The sequence below is a fragment of the Sabethes cyaneus genome, chromosome 3 (assembly GCF_943734655.1).
Source record: "Sabethes cyaneus chromosome 3, idSabCyanKW18_F2, whole genome shotgun sequence".
Classification (NCBI taxonomy): Eukaryota; Metazoa; Arthropoda; class Insecta; order Diptera; family Culicidae; genus Sabethes; species Sabethes cyaneus.
The window spans coordinates 7,947,007-7,969,876 of record NC_071355.1 but is presented as its reverse complement, the minus strand read 5'-3'; the positions used below and the strand labels follow the sequence as shown (position 1 = coordinate 7,969,876).

The window sequence follows — 22,870 nt, the reverse complement described above, 5'->3', positions numbered from 1 at the left end:
GATTTAATACAACAGGAAATATGGAACATTGTATCTCAACGCGAATGTAGAGACGTCAATAAGATCATAAAAGCTATCTATTCTTACGTCGATTCGGAGGAAATGAAAAAAGAAGAACAATTCCATAAGTTTATTGCCAATGAAAAACACTACAAAATTCTCGTGTGGCGTGATGAAAAATTAGATACTGAAAGGTACACCAATAGACAACTTTTCGATGAACATCTGAAAAAAATGATTAACTGTGCTTTGGAGGTGTCCTTGCCGGCAAATAAATGGGATAACTACAAACTCAGTGCACGAGGTACCATCCTTCATAGGAGCAGAGGCAAATTCGTAAATACCACAGTAACTTATTATATGGTATTCAATTATTTCCGTCTTCGCGGTTCTAATTTTAGTACTGTGGTAGAAAACGAAATCAACTACGGTTACCTTGACCTAGGTTGTGGCACAATATCTTACACAAACCTTCCGAAAAGTTACCCACTGATTTTGGGTGTTTCTGGTACACTCGCTGATCTCAACCAGTACGAAAAACAGTCAATTAATAACCTGTACGAAATCAATGAAATGTCCCTCATGCCGACTTATTTTGGTGGTTCAAATCTTGGGTTCGACCAGTCACAAGATGTTCGTATTTTACCTAGTGTTTCGGAGTGGAAGACTGAAATCTTTGCCCGAGTGAATACCCTACTTGGGGCTCATAGATCGGTGCTTGTGTTCTTCGAATCCGATGTGCAGTTGAATAGTTTCCACGATGAATACTGCAGCCAGTTCGATAGGCTCAATGTCCTGACGGAGAATACGGAACCGGCATTAATGAATCAGTTCATCGACGAGGCGGGCGTGGCCAAAACCATTACCTTGGCAACATCCGGCATGGGACGTGGCGTCGACTACAAGTCCAGTGTTGCGATCGAAAAGTACGGCGGGCTGCATGTAATTCAGACGTTTTTCTCTCTCGATGTCAAGGAAGAAAGACAAATTAAAGGCCGAACTGCTAGGAAAGACAACCACGGCAGCTACGAAATAATAATTTGCAAAGCGCATCTGGATAGTGCCGATTTCTGTAGCGATAGTTTGACCTACGATAGTCTGCACGAGGCACGACTGGGCCGAGGTTTGAAGGATAATGAGCGAACTTTGAAATCCATCAATGACTGTCAACCGAATCACGATACAACAATGACTTATATGAAATCGTTCTTCCATTCCTACAGACAAGTAATGTTAGAGATATCGAATTTATCGTAAGGTTCCACATGAAAAAATACACTCAAGTCTTTTTTTACACAGTTTGAGCTAACGCGGTTTTTACGACGATTTTTGAATTAACACGGTTTTTAACAAGGTTTCCTTTTACGCGAAAAAAAAGACTTGATTTAACATATGATATATTTGCTTTAAAATTGATTTTAAAATTGAAAATTATGAAAATAAAGCTAAAGTTATTGTAATAAAACGTTATATTATTGTGCAATTCGTCTTTTTACTTTTACCTTTGTTCCTAAATATAAGGCTCCCTAAGTAACAGTTTGGGTTTAATTACACTCTTATGATGGCATTTGAGGCCAAAATTGGTCATGAAAACCGCCATAAGAATACAATAAAACTGACATTGTTGCTTATGTCTCAGTATTATATTTTTTTACTAACATTCAATATCCTTTGGTTAAAGCTTCATTTTTTGACATAAAAATACATTGTCAATAAATTTGTTCGCTTTGCTGAAATAGCTGAAATTTTTACTTCAGGACCAGCATAAAATACCAGCATAAAATACAGCTCTATTTACTCTTAATAATAGAATCGAAAACGCAGTTGTATCAGTCATCTCTGAAACTCAGCACGGCTTTATGAGGAACCGGTCAACTACCACTAATCTGATGTGCTACGTTACTACTTTATCCAAAGAAGTCGAAGCACGACGACAAGTGGACTTGGTATACATCGACTTTGCAAAAACTTTTGATATTATTCCGCACATTCTGGTTGTCACCAAGTTGAAGCACATGTGTCTTCCGGATTGGATTACAGAATGGCTCATTTGGTTCGGTGCACGTGAACGTTTCTTATTCCCTCCGGCGTACCCCAAGGAAGCGTACTCGGACCATTGCTATTCAACATTATCGTAAAATAAAATTTTTCGAGTAATACTGCCATTTTCGGACTGCATGGCACTGCAAGAAGACTTAAACAAACTATTAATTTGGTGCGACAACAACGGCATGCGCATTAACTACAAAAAATGCAAAACTGTAACTTTCACTCGAAGCAATAAGGCGCTACACAATCAATACTCATTGGGGTTAGGCATTGTAGATCGCATTTACTCGATATGCGACTTAGGCGTCACAATTGGTTCGAAAGTCAGATTCAACGAGCACATCGGGATTATCACCGCGATGGCATTCACCACACTAGGATTCATTCGTCGTCATGCTTCCAGCTTTAGCGACATTTACGCACTCAAAACGCTGTATTGCGTGTTGGTACGTAGCATCTTGGAGTACGCTTCTATCGTTAGGTGCCCGCATCAGGTTACGCAAACCTTTGTAATCGAACGAGTACAGAAAAAATTCTTACGTTTTGCTCTGCGCAATTTGCCCTGGAACGGTCTGATCAATCTTCCACATTACCAAGCTCGGTGTCAGCTGATCAAACTCGAACTACTGTCGAGTAGGCGTACCAATCAACAAAGAACGTTCGTGTTTGACCTAATGCAGGGAAACATTGACTGCCCAGCATTATTAGAACAGGTGCCAATCAACGTACCTCCTCGCCGGTTTCACGATATGCAGTTACTTGCAATACCTTTCCACCGGACGCACTTTGGCCAGAACAACGCATTAAACTCATGTCTTCAGGCCTTCAACGCTGGTGGTGACATTTTTGACTTTGTCTGACCAAAGTCAGTTTTCGAAAAACGAATCAGCGAAATAACATAGTGAAACATAGTTTATAAGCATATCCAGTCTACACGATTTTTTGTCGAAGGAGGTGTTAAATAAATAAATAAATAAATAAATAAATACCATTAGTAATCATAAAACCATTCTCACCGCAAAGAGGTGTTTGTTATAAAACTATTCGCAAGCTGCATATGTGTCCAAAGTTTCCTATGGTGGATTTAATAAACCTATCATCGGCTTCTGTCGCGTTCTCTATAGAATATTGTTTTTGCTAGTCGTTTATCCGGCATCCTCAAAAACGCCAAGATCTCTCCTTCAACGTCCCCGCTTCATGGCCATAGAGTAACACCGAAAGAATTACCATCATATAGAGTGTGACTTTCGTACGGTGGTAGGTTAACCGTTATAACGTGTCACTAACGTACCAAGGTAAACAAATTCGTCGACCACTTCAAAAGTATCTCCATCTATCACCACCGCAGTTCTACCACCCGAAGGGCTACCATGCTCTCTACCAGCCACCATATACTTTGTTTTGGTAGAATTTATGATAAGCCCTATCCTCACAGCTTCCTCTTTAAGATGCGTGTACGCTTCTTCCACAGCTCTATGGTTAACACCGATGATATCGATGGCGTCCGCGAACCCTAGGAGCATATGAGATTTCGTGACGATGGTACCTCTTCTCTGCACGCCGGCCCTTCTAATAGCACCTTCCAATGCAATGTTGAACAGCAAGTTCGATAGTCCGTCACCTTGCTTCAAACCATCTAACGTCACAAACGAGTCCGAAGTCTCACCCGCTATCCTGACGCTTGATTTTGAACCATCAAGGGTAGCACGTATCAGCCTAATCAGTTTTGTTGGAAAATCATGTTCAAGCCTAATCTGCCACAGCTCGTTTCGTTTAACTGAATCGTACGCCGCCTTGAAGTCTATAAACAGATGATGAGTATGCAAGTTGAATTCCCGGAATTTATCGAGGATCTGTCGCAAGGTGAACATTTGGTCCGTCGTGGAGCGTCCCTCTCGAAAACCGCACTGTTATTCGCCAACAAAGGTTTCCTGTAACGGCCTCAGTCTGAGAAATAGGATGCGGGAGAGAATTTTGTATGCAGAATTGAGGAGAGTAATTCCTCGATAATTGCTGCATTCGAGTCGATGGCCCTTTTTGTAAATTGGGCATATGAAACCTTCCAACCAGTCCGTAGGTAACTCAGTCCATACCTTTAGTATAACCTGATGAATTGCACAATACAGCCGTTCGCTCCCGACTTTCAAAAGTTCGGCGGGGATGCCGTCCTTTTCAGCTGCTCAAAAAGGGGCACGCTAAGCAAAAATATAGGCGATAAATTTTCAAATTGGTCCATTTGGTCAAACAAATCGGACCAATTTTGTGTTTAGAGTGTTTGAATATTGTTTGACTATTGACTATGTTTTGATTGTTGTTTCATATAATAAAGTTTTCTTAAATAATTTTGGCCAATAAGACCGATTCTTGTGAAATTTCACAAATGTATTCGGAGCGTTAAGATTTCTTGTTTGATATTAGACTGATTGAAATGAGCAGTATAAATTGCGCTGGTTAAATTCAAATTAAAATACCTTTTAGACTGTGAACCATTTGCGAAATTTTTAACTTCTGGGTTAAAATTTGACGGTTTTCCTCGAGTTATCAAAATCAGCCAAAGTTTCAGCAGTTCAGCAGTTTTGCTCAATGAGAGCATATAAGGTGCATATAACGAGCATATAGCTTCCAAAAATCGCGTAAAAAAACCGCGTAAATTCCGAAAATCGCGTAAAAAAACCGCGTAAATTCCGAATTTTTTTTGAAAAAATCATTATTTTTTTTCACATTTTTTTATTTGACATTTTTCTGCTTATTTTGATACTAATTTTGTAATGATCTGACTACGGGAAGTGGCCGAAAAACGATCATCAACGCTTTTTGATGCTTGCGCTGCTTCGGCCTTAAATTGCCGTATCTCGGTTGTTTCTCGACGGATCCCCGTTTGCTTTTCCCCAATCGTCTGGAAATGGAGTCTAATTTTGGGATAAAATATGTATAGGGGGTTATCCCCCAGCACCGGACACTTAACGGTTTTGACATTTATAAAATCAACACTTAGCATAACTTCAGTTTTTATTCACTGGAAAAGTAATTTAGAAGACTATTTTTCAAATTCCATTTTTTCATTTTCTATTTTCTAATTTAAGTTTTCCATTTTCGGTTTTCTATTTTCCATATTCCTATTTGCTATTTTCTATTTTCTTCAATATTCTTTTTTTCGTTCTCTATTTTTGCCTATCTTTTAAGACGTGGCATATAGGTATTGGAATCACGCTTACTTTGCTCGAACATGGCTGAACCGATTTCGATGATCTTAATATCAAATGAAAGATCTAATTGCCTTTCCTAACCTAATATTTCCAGAGACATAAGAAGCAAAATAAAATTAGAAGAAAAATTCTATCTGAATGGATAAATAGAAAATTTTCAGCAGTTTTCGAAATTGTTAAGCATATGCGCATGGAATTTTGTCGTGCATATAGGGATGGTACGTGCTTAGAACGAACGCGCCATCGAAACGGTGCCAATTTTGGACCCCAGTTTTTCAACAGAATAAATGGATTCGATTTCAATTTCTTGCTAAATTTTTCTAGTTGCATTCTATGACATGAAAACACATTGATAATAACTTTACTTTGCCATATCTCTTGCCTTGCGCGGATGAAATAGCTAAGATTTTTATTTCAGGTCTAAGAAAAAATACGGGAATGTAAATATGGCCCAGCATAAAATATAGATTTTTGTTTATAAGTTCCACAACAAATTGGTTTAATAGTGATTATATAAACAATTGCAATTCAAAATAGGTTTATTAAATCCACCATAACAATCTTTCGACGCATATGCAGCTAACGAACAATTTTATAACAAATACCTATTTGCGGTGAGAATGGTTTTATGATTGCTAATGAAATTATTAAAGCCATTTTGAAATAATTTTAGTATGATTTCTTATACAATCATTATTAATCCAATTGGCTATGCTACTGGCGTAACAATACAAATTGGACCTTGATGTCACAATAAATCTTCTAGTTCTATTATAAATCTTATAAAACTTTTATAGTGCCTAACGTTTCAATTAGTATTCTAACTAAGCAAGTTTTCGATGCTATTATGAAGTAAAAGTAAAAATCACGAATTGCACAATAATATAACGTTTTATTACAAAAACTTTATTTTTATACCTTAATTTTAAGTTTTAAAATAAATTTTAACACAAATATATAATATGTTCAAATCTTTTTTTTTTTCGCGTAATAGAAAACCTTGTAAAAAACCGCGTTAATTCAAACTGTGTAAAAAAAAGACTTGAGTGTATTTTTTCATGTGGAACCTTACGATAAATTCGATATCTCTAACATTACTTGTCTGTAGGAATGGAAGAACGATTTCATATAAGTCATTGTTGTATCGTGATTCGGTTGACAGTCATTGATGGATTTCAAAGTTCGCTCATTATCCTTCAAACCTCGGCCCAGTCGTGCCTCGTGCAGACTATCGTAGGTCAAACTATCGCCACAGAAATCGGCACTATCCAGATGCGATTTGCAAATTATTAATTCGTAGCTGCCGTGGTTGTCTTTCCTAGCAGTTCGGCCTTTAATTTGTCTTTCTTCCTTGACATCGAGAGAGAAAAACGTCTGAATTACATGCAGCCCGCCGTACTTTTCGATCGCAACACTGGACTTGTAGTCGACGCCACGTCCCATGCCGGATGTTGCCAAGGTAATGGTTTTGGCCACGCCCGCCTCGTCGATGAACTGATTCATTAATGCCGGTTCCGTATTCTCCGTCAGGACATTGAGCCTATCGAACTGGCTGCAGTATTCATCGTGGAAACTATTCAACTGCACATCGGATTCGAAGAACACAAGCACCGATCTATGAGCCCCAAGTAGGGTATTCACTCGGGCAAAGATTTCAGTCTTCCACTCCGAAACACTAGGTAAAATACGAACATCTTGTGACTGGTCGAACCCAAGATTTGAACCACCAAAATAAGTCGGCATGAGGGACATTTCATTGATTTCGTACAGGTTATTAATTGACTGTTTTTCGTACTGGTTGAGATCAGCGAGTGTACCAGAAACACCCAAAATCAGTGGGTAACTTTTCGGAAGGTTTGTGTAAGATATTGTGCCACAACCTAGGTCAAGGTAACCGTAGTTGATTTCGTTTTCTACCACAGTACTAAAATTAGAACCGCGAAGACGGAAATAATTGAATACCATATAATAAGTTACTGTGGTATTTACGAATTTGCCTCTGCTCCTATGAAGGATGGTACCTCGTGCACTGAGTTTGTAGTTATCCCATTTATTTGCCGGCAAGGACACCTCCAAAGCACAGTTAATCATTTTTTTCAGATGTTCATCGAAAAGTTGTCTATTGGTGTACCTTTCAGTATCTAATTTTTCATCACGCCACACGAGAATTTTGTAGTGTTTTTCATTGGCAATAAACTTATGGAACTGTTCTTCTTTTTTCATTTCCTCCGAATCGACGTAAGAATAGATAGCTTTTATGATCTTATTGACGTCTCTACATTCGCGTTGAGATACAATGTTCCATATTTCCTGTTGTATTAAATCCAATCCTGATAGCATGAGCCGACAACCAGCCCGGTACTCATTGCCATAGAACTGAGGAGTGAAAAAAACATCCACTTCATCAATTAGAAGAACCGATTTACGCATATCTTCAGCAACAAATTCATTTCGGTTTGGTTGTTCGTTACCCAAAAGCATATTTCTTACTAAATCTCGTAGTCCCATGCACTCGCCGTTGACAACAGGAGCAATCAGATCATTCGCCATGTCATCAAAAGTGCTGTACACGATTGAATCGCCCAAATCAAAGAGCGAAATAAAATGTTGGAAGTCCTGCCGATCTCTCGTCACTAGGTATTCGTTGTAGCACACTATACGAGCTTTGTGGCCGGTTAAGGCTAATAAAGCAGCAGTCAAACCTAGCACCAGCGATTTTCCCTGGCCAGTCAGAACCTGCGACAGATGGTTAACTAGGCCATCCGCCGCCCGATCAACGCTGAACAATCTTAAAATGCATAAAATTTGAATGCAATGCGGTGTTAAATACTTTCCACTACTGGACACATCTTTGGATACTAGAATTGACCACACAACCGCCAGTCCTGCCAGAATTTCCGGTATTTTTTCTAATTTGTCGGAACTGTTCCAAGTCTGGTGTGGTTTCACGAAGGTAATTTCTTTAACTTTGTTTGCAATGTTGGTTGCTTGTGCAGTATATTCTGAAACTAATAAGACAAAACATTAGATAACAGAAGGCTAGAATAAAACAGTAAAAATACATACCATCACGACACATCCCCATGAACCGTTCAAAAAAATCCGCATATTTCTGGTATGCCGAACGCAGCACTTCCGTTTCGTATCCTGCATTCAAGTCTGCGAACAACTCCAATCCTTTATCGATGTCGATTTCGTTTTGCTTTCGAATGTACCAAAACGACTCCTTGATCAGATAGATTCGATTTGTAAAGTCACGATGGGAGCTACTGTTAGCAGTCGCACTCGCAAAGGGATTAATCCGTTCAGCGAGGAACGTCTCAAACGACACATATTCGGGTTGTTCCTTCAGGTAAACGAACGAGTTTCGCACGGCAACGATCAGTTCGTTGGTTGTGCTAATTTGTACCGCTTCGGATAGCCGACCGCCTGAGGTCCAACATGTTTTCTGCAGCTGATTTTTTATGTACGACATCAGAGTGAGCAATATTTCGAGGATATAATGCTTTGGGTAGGGATAATTGACAAAAAACATCTTCACTGCTTCAGTAAACTTTTCCACTGCTACGACAGAATAGGTTTGATTGATTGTACTAGCCCATTTGTTATTAATTAATGTGATTATTTTCAGATTAACCATCAGGTCCATATTAACCTCAGGGAAGCCCTTAATGTACCAATCAAATTCAACTTCGTTCAAATCCGCCAGCAAATCACTATACGTTCGGAGGAAGGATACCGTTGCTTCCGGAGAAACATTTTTCTCCATCGCAAGTGATACAATTTCTAGCAAATTCGTCTTCAATGACATCATCTCTGGAAGGTCGATTTTACGCGGAAGGCCAGCTATGAAATCGGCCCTGTTTTTCCAATAAATGTTGAATACATCCACTAAATCTCGGAAGTTGTTTGAACTGAGAGAACGTTGAAGAGATTTTGCATTGATTAGGTCAAGCTGTTTTTGCAGTATTTGCCCGTCAATCGAAGAGCTATCTTTTTGTGCCACGTACGGTATAGTTTGTACAATGAAACGAACCGTATTATGAGTAATAACGCGAAGTGTCTCCAACTGATCGTGACCAGCCTTATTTAAAAATTCGATATAAGCTCGGAAGACTTGTTCGAAACTATCGAGCTTACACTCAGCTGGCAGAACGTGATGCAAAACATCGTCGAGTAGATAATACCAGACATACTTCTCATCATATGTTTTAGGTGAATTGCCACTTGCTTTCGCGAGATGGAAAAACTTCTTTGTATCCTTCACAAGTTTCTTCCAGATTGGCTGTTGCTTTTGTCCTTCAAAAAGCTTGATGTCGTATTCGAACGGCTTCTTTTCATAACAGGAACCCAAGTCGAAATGTTTCAAGAGTTTGAAAATGAAAAAATATTCTCGCTCAATGCACCGTGTTAAGACATTTTCCGATTTCCAAGTGATCTTTTTGATCGGAAACCATCCGGAATGGTCACTAATTAGTAGTTCCTCAATAGTATGATTTGTTCTGCTGCTGATTTCAACTATCAAATCTTCCAAACTTTTGGCCAAAAAGAAAAAGATTGGATTGATTTGGGGTTCAATTGAAAGAAGCTTTTCAATTTTCGTCGCTAGAAAATGATAGATCCAATGAGCGGCAAGATCAACCAAAGGCTTCTGGAACATTTTTTCATCCAAAACTCCTGCCAAATCAGAGAATAATTTAACATCACTCTTTTGAACGAACACAATTCGGTCGTTGCTAATACTGCTGAGAGCTGGATATAAACTGGTTGGGGCTTTTTCCAGTAATTGTTCCCTATAGGCTGTTACATGTTTATTCAGCATAGTACGCAATTGAGCTAGCCAATCGACACTGTTTCGGGCTAGTTGACGATAATCGAAACGTGCTAGTATCTTACTTCTTGCGTTATATCGATCTTCTGCAAGCAAAAATAATACTGCCGTCAGACATAGTACTTGGCTTACAAAGCGGTTATTTGTTATCTTTTCACAGAATTTGACAAAATCTAATCTGCCATGAGTGTTTATCATATAAGTCAACTGAATACAATCCACCGTTAACTCTTCATTTTTTGAAAAATGGTCTAAGGCTGTTTGGACCGCCTGAAGAACCCGTTTTTCCCGAGCCTGTTTCTCAGACATCAAATCATCCTGCAAAACGTCAACAATCCGAAGCTGCTCAAGAAGAACTGTTTTCGCTGTAGCAAAATCGTTAGTTTGAACCACAAGTTTCGTGTCGAGGATTCGTACTTTGGCCAGAAAGTTGTCATCTGTCGCCATCAAGCACCCTTCGTTGTGCAGTTTAATATCTAAATTGCAGAAAGAGAGCCGTGCGGTAAACCCCAACTGGTCGATCCTCTTGTTCATTGGAGCTTCTAGTATGATATACTGCCGGCCATACCAAGGGATGACGCTCTCATCAAGACATTTTAGCAGTACTCCATACTTTGTGTTCGATTCAATAACCTTCGAAATGACAGAATGTGCATTCGGCAACATAGTGTCTTCCGGTTTAAATTTATCGTCCTTATTTTCTTGATTCTGTGCGTCTCTGGGTCGTAGAGTCGCAGCATTCGATTGTACAGGTTCCACAGTTGTACCTTCATGATTATCACTTTCGGCTTGGAGTGGGCTATCTTCGGTGTTCCCTTTAGTAGAAGGATGTACCTCTACATCGACAGAATAATCACCTGCTGGTACTGTAACTTCGTGCAGGTTTTGACCTCTTGCTTTTTCTTCCGCTTGATTTTTAACATCATTGCTAGCTTCCTGTTTATTCGTGTGAACATCTTTCTCAGGATTAATGATCAATTTGACCATTTCTTCTGCAATATCTACGCTGCCTTCACCGGTTGCAGCGTCGGTTCTTCCAGTGTCAGTATCGTCAGTATCTTCTGGTTGTCCGCAACCGAAAATATTCGCATCGAAATCTGAGGAATCATCCGTGCCGTCTCCCGGCTCAGTCAGAATCTCTATCGATTCATTATCACCTATCATTTCATATTCAAATTCGGTATCGTTAGTGCTACAAATGGAAAGTAATTTTTGATCGTCACGACAGCTTTGAACCGGTTCGACCTGATCGATATTATAAACAGATGCCATCCTGTAACACTAGAGTTTCGAAACAATGAATCTGAAACAACAGAAGCATCAAAAGAGTTATTTTTCAGCGTTTTGACCGTTTTTCGTTTAATTTTACCAGTCTGTGCCCTGCTACACAGTAACTACTAGAATTAAATGAAAAATAAAGTCATTTATTCGACAAAATTACTCACCCAAATGGTAGAACGTATTTGAATTGTATTAACACGTTAAAACAACAACAGTATTGGTATTTTATAAAACAGCACCAAACACTACTGGCTTGAGACTCACTATGCTGGCGCTTTTCATTGCTCTGATTATTTTATAGTAAACTGTTTTAGGTAAGCACTACCCTTACTACCCTTCCAGGCAGACTTTTGAAAAAAAAAACCTGTTGCGCCGGTGCGCTTAACGTTTAGTTAAATTTAGATAAACACCCATTTCTAATAGGTAATAATGAACTTGATGGCCGGGCGGGGCTACATTTTGCCCTACGGCCAGAAAAAATACCTGTGAAAATTTTGACTTTTTTCGACACTGTAGATAAATTTTGTAGGTTTCAAGATTGCTTGAAAAAAATTTTTTTTTGTTTGCGAGATTTTTCAAAAAAAAAAAACAAAGTCAAATTTTATCTTTGAAACTGATTTTGTGATAAATGTACCGAAAATTTAATTTTCTTTTCGTCGCCACCTGCAGCGCCACTTCCGCCTCTCACTTGTCTACCTATGTTATGAAGTGTATTCGGGGAGATATGGATTCCCCAGATGCATTGTAGAAATAACAAGCTGCTTGAAGGAACTAAAGGGATATGATTATCGTCTGCTACTGCCTGTCACCCATCACGCTTTGTTCATTATCATCGCATCCTCTCGTCTGCCTATTTTTACACCGCACAGTGGGACAGATTGACCCGGCGCTCGGACAAAACCTCATAACTTCTTTCATATGCTTCGTAGAGCTTTATTGTCTTCAGCAACATTGTTTGTTATAAAAATTTTCATCTTTTTGTAAATTTTAAGTAGTTGTATTTTTATTCCTATAGATGGCGTTGAGATCTAACTTTTTAAATAATGACTTTAGAAATATTGTGCCTTCAGAAAAGTTGTTTATCCTGTAAAGTTACGTAAAGTTACTGAACATACCAATATTGTAGGACTTACGGGAATCAAGTTATAAATATTTTAAATACTCAAACCCATTTTTTTCAGTGTGTAGTCGAAATTGGTAGTCGGACGACCTCCTATACAAATTATCACAATCTGTATATCAAGAGTAATTTAGTATTATTATCCTGGTATAGGGTAAATCAACCATTTGTGGACCTTTCTATGCATTATTTTGAACTCGTAACGCTAAACACCCAACCGATTCTACAATTGATGAAGGGACGGTAAGGGAAAGTAATGAAGAAGGATTTTTTTCCGGGAATGAAGGGGAAGGGTGGAAAGGAAGGGGGGGGGGTAATAGGTAGCTATGCTTAACAAGTTGTCGTTGTGACTCCTATCTTTTGTCCAATGCTGGAAGGTGCATGGGTCGAACCTTCCACCTCCCCCTTCCAGCATTGGACAAAAGATAAAGACACTGTGTTTCATCTTCTTTAGGGGCCATCCAGATACCACGTGGACAGAAAAATACCAATTTTCAACCCCCCCGTCCCCCTCCATGGACAAGCGTGGACATTGGCTCCACCCCCACCCCCCTCCCCTGTTTGTCCACGTGGACATTTTTTTTCTTATGTCAAATTTAATGAAACAGGAATGCATTGTACTAAATTTTGTTTTCAACTTGATTTATGCAGTACTAGCTGACCCGACAAACTTCGTATTGCCACAAATTAACCTGTGTTGTACATAAATCATGAATCTCGGATGATCTTTGTCACTATCTCGAGTTTTGCAAGCCCCCCAGTGGGCGGCGCTTCCGACGGCGGGTCACCGGCAACACTCGTGACCGGCTCGTCCTGAATGATCTAGTGTTACTATAGATAGTTTTTGTGGTCTTGTTATTGATTAATGTTTTATGGAAGAGTCTCGAATTTCTCGAGTTGGATTAGTTTTTGAGTTTCGCAAAAATTTCTGTTTTATTTGTATGAGAGTCCATATCCCCCTACCACAGGGGTGAGAGGTCTCTAACTATCATAAAATAAATTCAAGACTCAAAAATCTCCTACATGCTAAATTTGGTTCCATTTGCTTGATTATTACTCAAATTATAAGGAAATTTTTATTTCATTTGTATGGGAGCCCACCCTCTTAAAAGGGAAAGGGGTCGTAATACACCACAGAAAAAAAATTCTGCCATCTAAAACTCTCACATGCCAAATTTGGTTCCATTTGCTTTTTTTTTTTTTTGACGTAGGACTACGTCTTACGGCAAGTTTTGAGATAGGGTGTCATTCCAAAAAATCGAAAAATGCGAGCGTCACGAAAAATGAAAGGTTTTGAGCGCTAATAGCTCAGCGGTTTTCCGATCGATTTTCAATATTCTTACACCAATCGATCGGAAAATCTTCTAAGATTTGGGTCAAATGAAGAAAAGTATGGATTCTTGATGTTGAACTATTGAAAAATTGAAAATAATGAACCTATGTTTTACCAGAATTCTCGCTTCGTGATTGGTTGGAAGATTCTTTATGATGATCTAAACCTATACCAATTTGATATCTGTGCTTGGGAAGTAAGCCAAAACAAGTGACCAAGTTTCCTCATTTCAACAAGATTTCTTAACACCGTGGTTCAACCTAGACCATTTTGATGTCCTTGCTTGGGAAGTACGCCAGAAAGAGTAACAAAACCCCCTCGTGCCAACAGATTTCTTACGAACGCGATTAAACCTAGTCCAATTTGATGTCTGTGTTAGGGAAGTGTGCCAGAAAAAATGACACAAGTTCGTTGTCCCAACAGATCGCAAATTCTTTACTGCGAGACGATTAAACCTCGGCGAACTTGATATCTGTGTTGGAAAAATGTGCTACAGTAATATGCAATGTTACTACTTTGATAAATTAAATGTTACATACAACGCATGTAGCATGTATATATGTTGCATATAGCATGTATACATGAAGAATCGAATGATTACAAGCATGAATACATGCCACTACAAAGAGATTTACGTAGTCCTACGTCACCTGTATATGCGGTCGTGTCTTGTACACAACCCCTCTGATTTTTTTTGTATGCCAGAAGGGCATTGGGTTAAAAGGCCACTGCGACAGTCTTAATGATCGTCTTTTGTGGCAGGCCCCGATTGCTGTACACAGTTTACGGATCGCTCATACCCATTGATGGAGTTGAGCGGAATCGTTGTAATCCTGTGCCCCAATTCGGTACTACATGGTTTATAAAGCCAATGACCGTTTTGGGATTTAGGCTCCATACCTGATATGGAGTAAGAAGGAAACTTCCTAAGAAGTTGTGCCTTGATAATGCAAGAGCTCCGCAATAGCAGAGCAGATGCGCTGAACTTTCAGGTTCAGAGCTACAAAAGCGGCAAGTGTCAGATGATACCTTGCCGATATTCTTTAAATGATAAAGAGCGGGGCTGTGTCCTGTTAGGAGTCCCGTGATCGTGCGTAGTTCACTACAAGTTAAATGGAGTAGTTTTTTAGCTACTGCAGGGTTTGGGTAGATAAACTGTTTAGCTTGTCTACAACCCTGTGTTTGATTCCAACGGGATGCTATTTCTAGTTTTTCCCATGTCATCAGTTCGCCTTTCACGGCGGATGTGGAGGTGCCCAGAAACGGTTCAGGACCAATAAATTGCTGAGCTGATCCTTGTCTTGCTAGGTTGTCAGCAAATTCATTGCCCTCGATTCCGCAGTGACCGGGCACCCAAAGTAATAAAACTTTGTTTTGGCGGGAGAGTTCCCTCAATGCTGTGCTGCACTCCCAAACTAATTTGGACACGCATTTGACGGACTTGAGAGCCAGTAGTGCTGCTTGGCTGTCCGTGAAGATACCGATTTTCGCATGCCTGTACTTTCGTTTCAAGCATATTGTCGCACAGATGTATATGGCATATACTTCTGCTTGAAAAACGGTGGGCCACTTTACATTTGCTTGATTAGTTCTAAAGTTATGAGCAAATTTGTATTTCGTTTGAATGGGAGCCCCCCCCCCCTCCTAAAAAGGTAAGAAGTCCTAATTCATAATGGGAAAAATGGTTGCCTCCAAAAACACCCACATGCCAAATATGGTTCCATTTGCTTGATTAGTTCTCGAGTTATGGGGAAATTTGTATTTCATTTGTACAGGAGCCCCCCCCTCTTAAAGTGAGGAGGGGTCCTAATTCAACATAGAAAATTTTCTTGCCCTCGAAAACTTTCACATGCCAAATTTGGTTCCATTTGCTTGATTAGTTCTCGAGTTATGAGGAAATTTGTATGGAAACCCCCCCTCTTAAAGGGGAGAGGAGTTATAATTCCCCTTATAAAGAGGAGAGGGGTCTCAAATTACCCTAGAATAAATTCTTGTCACCGAAAACACCCACATGCCAAATTTGGTTCTATTTGCTTGATTAGTTCTCGAGTTACGCAGAAATTTGTGTTTCATTTGTATGGGAGCCCCCCCTCTTAGTGGGGGGAGGGGTCTCTAACCATCACTAAAACCTTTCCTGGCCCCAAAAACCTCTACATGCAAATTTTCACGCCGATTGGTTCAGTAGTTTTTGATTCTATAAGGAACACAGGACAGACAGACAGACAGACAGACAGAAATCCTTCTTTATAGGTATAGAAGATTTATCGAAAAAGCTTACGTGAAAGTAAGCTTCAGTCTAAAGGCCCCAACACAATGATACGGATTTTCAGTCGTTGCGGAAATTTGAGTTTTTCCTTGGATTTCCCGTCAATTTTCCGCAGCGTATTAAAATCCGTATGCAAGGTGTTAGAACCTTAACTCTTGTGATCTTGTCTAGTGTAGCCTGCCGAAATACGGCCACCTATTCAGTCCGCTATTTGCTCCCCAAATCTCTCTTTTTCCCTTTGGTTTTATGCATCTAACCATTTCATTTCCCAGAGTTTATTGAACTTTCTTCGGGCTAATTTGAAGAAGAACATGGCAAGGAACTCTACGCTTCGTGCTTCGAAATTTGAGTTTTGCGAATAGCGAATGAGCGGCTCTAGGAAAGAGAAAACTCGGCTAACTTGTACGCAATATGCATTGCGTATGCGTAGCCAACTAGCCCTAATTTCTAGTGGCACATGCTTTAATCGCTAAACTTATCGAAACTACAGGAACAAACTAATTTAATGACCCTAATTGCTACACTAGTGCAAATTATTATCGACTGCAAGAAAGTCCGTTTCAGTTTGACTGTCGCTTGACGATTCAGCGCTTCAGCTTGGCTGTCTACTTCAACACAACACAAGACCTTTCCGATGCGATGTGATTCATAAAATTTTCTGGAGACGAATCGTTTTGGAAATACGTTGCCCATGGATGCCCTTGCATTTGATTTTGAGGCAAATACAGTCCACATTTGGTACAAGCGCGACTTAAATGATAAATGAGTCACGTGACTGGTGAATATTCTTGGATTCTTCCGTTACCTTTATCATTTTCATAAGGGTGCAAGGATTGTAAAACAATAATAATATCTTTATTACTGCATTAAGTCAAATGTTAGGCTCGGCAATCAACATGTGTACTAACGCAGGCTTAATCTTTTCGATAAGATTTATGCCAGATATGTGCCCTCGTAATACTGGGTTCATGTGTTTAGGTCAACATATGCCTCAGAAGATAAAACTTTATTTGAGCTCAAAAACAATCACTGATCAATGGTTAATGCTATGTAGAATTAATTCAACATTGCTGTTTCTAATTTCTATTTTTTGTAGGAAAAAAAACTTGTCCACGTGGACATTTTCCACACCCCCTCCTCCCCTTCCGTGGACTAGCGTGGACATTTTCATACCCCCCACCCCCTCTAAGCCGTCCACGTGGTATATGGATGGCCCCTTAATGCCTATTGAAAAAACACTTAATAAAACAATTTATGCATATTTCTTATAGATTGTATGTCAACTATACGTAGAATATTAAGTTTGTTGATTTCAGATAATCGCCGCCACCACAATGTTTGTTCGATTTAATCGACGTTTTTCGGCGAAATAAGTTATATTTCGCCGAAAAACGTCGATTAAATCGAACAAACATATTAAGTTTGACAGAATAACTCAAATAAAAATTTTGAGGTTTTGTCCGAGCTTTTTCGAGTTCTGCCCCATAGTGGGACGGTGAGACTTAGTCACTCTTTTTGGCGTACTTCCCAAGCACAGATAACAAATTGGTCTAGGTTCAATCGTCGCAAAGAATCTTCGACCTGTTGGGACGGGGAGATTTTGTCACGTTATACACTACTACCAACATGTGACGAAGTTGCGCCTGAAACTCTTCTATCGTGTTGACATAACTAGTATTTGAGTGACATCCACTTGCTTCTAGTGCTAGTGTATATGTACGACTCAATGATACACTAGCGCCAGCAGTATGCTGTTGTCAATGCAAAACTAGTTATCTTCAATGAGCCGGTATCTAGGCAATACCGACACGTTATCCATCGGTCTCTCTTTTGATCTGTTTTTGAAAAGCATCTGATCCTGCCTAGCCTGCACAGGGCTATTTCGGCCGGTCGGATTCAAAAAAACACAGGCACCACTATAGAAAATGGGCCCAATTTAGCCGCAGCGACTTCATCATTTCTCGCGACTATAACTCAAATTCAGTAGCGTTTCATTAAGACCAAAATACATGCCGATATTCAGTAAATATTATTCCATCAACTGGTATAAAAATCTTGTCTCGAATGAATTTAGTTTCAACGTAATTCCTGAATATTGTTTAGGCTACCGCTTAATGGGCTGAAAATGCCCTCCCGTATCCTAGTTTGTATTATTGAACAGGTAAACTAATGGCATGCGGTAATTTACAATGATATTTGTCTCAGGTGGAGAGCCGGTTATTTGAGTCCCGTATCGTGGTGGCCGGGCCCCCAGATACGTTACTTGCGTGATTTGGCCCAAACAACAAATATCGGACTAATCGGAAAAGGAAGGAATTTTCCCATGTAGTGCAGCCTCTTGGACGTGGCGGGCGTAGTTGTTGGTCAATTTTTAAAGTAGTGAATCGGTAGAAGTTGCACCATTCAATTGGTTCTTTGTGAATCTTACTAGTTCGACCAACCATGGAGTGCAAGCAACTACGTCTACCTAAGCTAAGCTAAGCTGAGCCGAGCTTTTTTGGTGAATCTAAAAAAGTGTTGAATTTGCGAAGAAATGTAAAAAGAAAAGCCGAACCGCTAAGATCTGATAGCATGTTTACCACATGCGTGAAAACCCGAAATCAACTGTCAAAAAGTTGTTGAAAATAAAGACAAAAAGCTTTTGCTCTTATCAATTCCAGCAACAACGACGAATTTGGAAAACAGCTAACGGATAGAATATATTAGCTACAATTTAAAATTTAACTCCAAGTAGTCAGTAGTTTTTAGTGATGTTTTTGAGTGAAATCTAGCAGGGCTCCTACAAAAAAAAATAACTTGCAGTTAAACATTTTCTGAGTTAGATTGTCACGGGCTGAAACGGTGAAAATTCCATATTTTGCAAAGGGTCTGTAATGTTGGAGGAATGTAAAGTTTTTCAGAAGTGGCCCAGTCCGTCCTGTGTCCTGTGGAGGAGAAATCAATGAATACTTTTATTATGCTACTATTTTAAAATGTCCTTTGAATCGAGTACGCTAAAGCTTCCGCCAAAGAATGAATCGCTTTTATTACCTCTACACAGAGGAACACAGAGAATGAACGAGAAATTTAACAAGCATAATACTATGGTCTAATATTTTTCTTTCGCTTTAACCGTCATACTTTCCTTCTTTCTTACTTTCTTTCCCGATCTTGCCGGTGGTGCCGACAGGAAATGAAACTGTTCAATCAACTGGTCAACAAGCACGGAGACAACGTGGAGGAAAAATCACTAACCATCTGCTCCGGCACAGATTACATCAACATCAACATGCAGCACGTGGTCTGCCCGGATGCGGCCACTGCCAAGGTAGGTTTTGAATTCCGATATTGAATTGATTTAATGAAGCTGCCCGGTGTGCGGTACCGGCTCAGGGGACCAATCGGGTAATCGGGCTTCCGCAGTGAACTAAAAAGACATCGAGGGAAAAAGGCTGTGCAACGGACACTAATTGAGCGGTTTGATTGGGTTTTAGACTGGTAGTTGCATTTGTAGACTAAGTCGGTGCTACCAGTGAATAGCAGTCGATTTGAATAGTTTAATGGCTTTGAGAATGTCACCACATTGAATGTTAAATTCAAACCATTCAGAAAATGTTAAGCAAAGCTTTTTAGTCGCAGTTGAAATATGGTTATGAAATTCACAACGCTGGTTGCATCTCCTTCCATAAAAACCTGGTATCGATGCACACGGAGCAAACAAACACCCGTTTCAAGGATCACCGAACAAATTACCTGCCACAGGATATTACGTGTCACCGGCGGCGGCGGCGGCGGCAGCACCAGCAGTTGGTGTGAACATGAGATTTTTTGCTCGTTCTCTCCCTTCCTATTGACGGGGGGGGTGAAACTGTCGAAAACTTCATTCTCAGAAAAAACGAACGAACAAGATTATCTTTTTAGAAACCGCAGAATCATCTTGTTAGTTAGACATTGCAACCAGCCAGCGATGTTGAGCCGGATCGAAATTTCCTATCACAAAATCTCGCAATGTTACCTCAGCCACCGTAAAAACATCATCAACCAGCCTGGGCTTGGCTGGCTGGCTGCTGGTTGGTGTGCAAAGATTATCTGCTCGCTCCGGGTCGGCTTCCGGATGAGGAGGTCACACTGGTGGCAGGCTCCGGAAACAACATCAGAGGAGCGCCCGCTGCTGTTGACACGCTTTCACGCGCATCAATTGGTTAAGCGTTTCTCATATATCGTCGATCTGCCTCCCTGCTGCTGTTGCTGCTGCCGCCGCCTGTACAGGAGAATCAATCAACCGGACAGATGATGATGATGGTGACGATAATGGTGACAGGCGGCTTGCGGCCCCTGCCGCATAACCTCTCCGCTGACTGACGGACGACAGGAAGAGGGAAGCAGCTTCCGGAAAACAATGTGACCGACTTTGAGCGAGAATTCGATTAAGATCAAAATTAGCCGCCACCCACCGGCTGTGATGGAAACGGTGCGGTGTTGATGACACCGTACCAGGTTACTGCTGCCGCTCAGGATTAGACGGTATTAAACCGAACTCCCCGGGACCAGCAACGCGAATGTGATAAAACATGAAACCATCATACTGAGAGACGATGAAAAGAGAAAAAAAAAATCATAAAATTTCCTTTTTTTTCCCTACTACACTGAAAAATGCAAAGTATTTGCCGAAGTAATATTTCTTTGAACTGCTTTTTTTTCTCTCATGTTCTCCGGTGGCTTTAGATCTGGGTTGATGGACTGCGGAAAATTACCCACAATGGCAAAGCGAACAATTTTTGCCCCATGACTGCGCTCAAGAAGCAGTAAGTTTCTCACTCCTACTATTATTATACCTTAAGCCGGGATTGGCAGCATACTTGCATGTTTTCCACCGCGTCTGCTATGGTGAAGGTTATCTACGTTGTTTTTGTCCTTTTTTGCTGCGTGTACGCACCATTCTGTTCGTTGTTTGCATTTTGCATGTTTCTAACTTTGTTCTGTTTTGTGACGAATGCTGGCTTTGCAAATTTGCTCATTTTGTTGAACCGACGATTAGCGATATACAAAGGATCATCAAGAGTACTGCACGTATCCGTTGGAAGGGAACAACATTTTTTCCGCAGTATTATGTTTAACTTTCGGTTTTATGAAAGTCGAAACTGAGCTCTAATATACGTGAATATTAAATTTGAGAAAAGACTAATAAGGCTAGTATTCGTTAATTTTAAAACATATTTCTATTTCATGCTCGAGGTAGAAAAAAATTTACTGTCAATTTCTACTATAAAACACAAATTTTTCGCAACACAAAATATTCGTTGAAAAAATGTAAAAATACAGCTACGCACACTCAGTTGTCCTTACAATTTTCAATCATTCCATTCATGACGTTATCGTCGACGCGTAGTGAATATTTTGCGTCCCGAAATAATTGTGAAAAGTTTCTACTTCCATACTCAGGATAATTTTGTTCTAGTTATATTTCTCGTTGCATGTTGCATGTACTGTTTTAAGTTCGTTTTCTGTAATCACTTTAAACATCACAAAAACATCAGCACATAAGCAATTCGCCTATCAGTTTTAAATTTTTCTGATGTGAAACAAGATTCATCTGATTCAGTGATCGACATCGGACCGAGTAAAGTCCGGAAAGTCCGGTCCGATACCCGGTCCGAAGCCCAATCGGAACGAAATTTTCGAGTCCGATTTTTTATCGGACCGGAACCGGAACGAAGCGTTCCGGAACCGAACCGGACCGGGTATTCCGTTGAAAGTCCGGAAAAGCTCCAAAACGAAAAATTTGCAAATATGTTTGGGTCTTGAAACCGAACGCTTCTCAGCATCGGTTCGTGCCTTTTGATCGCTCAAAATTTAATTTCAAAGAACTCATTTTAAAAGTTATGTAATTACGGCACTTCATCTTCTCGGTAATGCCATAGGTAGCCGATTTTCACGCCGATTTTGGTCCAATATGAAAGATAACTCAATAGTTTCATCGGATTTTTCAAAATTATCGTATTGGTTTGGGTCGAAGAGTCTCAGATTTTCATGTTATTTTGCTTACGAGCATAGGATATGAACTTTTTAATGAAAACAATATGTTATCCTATTTTCCCAGGAAACTTCACCAGAAATTTTCCGAATTCTAAGGAAATGTTGGAAAGCGCATGTGCTGAGTCTTAGAAAATTTTGAAATACATATTTTCTTCTTATTTGATAATTCATTTGTCTGGTAGTGTCAAAAATTTCACTGCAGTGATTTTAATTTCCTACAGGAGTTTTCCACCATCGTGGAAAATTTTGGGACAAACTTTTTCCAACTGGTATTATTGCTAAGCGGCTGAGAATTTTTTTGCCGTTTAATAAAACAAATTGTTCAAGAGTTATAAACTTTTGAAGCAAGTGATTTCCGAGAAAACTGGAAAATTTGTGTCAAGTTAGGAAGGTTTTCCGTTTTATTCTACTAAAAATTGCTAACTTGACTCGTATTTGAGATTCTGCTAAGACGCTCAACATAAGAACTTTCAATGGAAAATTTGATTTGAAGTTTCCTGAGAAAATAAAAAATCGCGCATTTAAGCTTATTTTCATTAAAAAGAACATAAACTGTGGTCGCATGCAAAATTTCATAAAATTCTGAGAACCTTTGTATGATAATTTTGAAAAATGCTCATAATTGCTAATCTTCTATTTATGTAATCTTCTATTTATATAAGAGGCTTATGTCTGTACCGAAAACCAGCTCTCTGACAGGACGTCATAAGAGGCTTATCGGTAACTAAAAACAGGTCCCTGACAGGACGTCATGCTTTCGTAGCTTTCG

At 39.7% G+C, this 22,870-nt stretch overlaps 1 protein-coding gene across 2 annotated transcripts in view; it reads left to right on the top strand.

Annotated features, from left to right (window-relative positions):
- LOC128744392 (1-phosphatidylinositol 4,5-bisphosphate phosphodiesterase) overlaps positions 1-22,870 on the top strand; it is a 185,127-nt gene that overhangs the window by 88,289 nt on the left and 73,968 nt on the right. For both annotated transcript variants that reach the window (XR_008412387.1, XM_053841375.1), the window contains exons 4-5: positions 19,256-19,393; positions 20,791-20,870. Coding sequence is in view for 1 of the 2 variants with exons in the window: in XM_053841375.1 (XP_053697350.1) it covers positions 19,256-19,393; positions 20,791-20,870 (218 nt within the window). In the remaining variant the exon portion in view is untranslated. The remainder of the gene's footprint in view (positions 1-19,255; positions 19,394-20,790; positions 20,871-22,870) is intronic.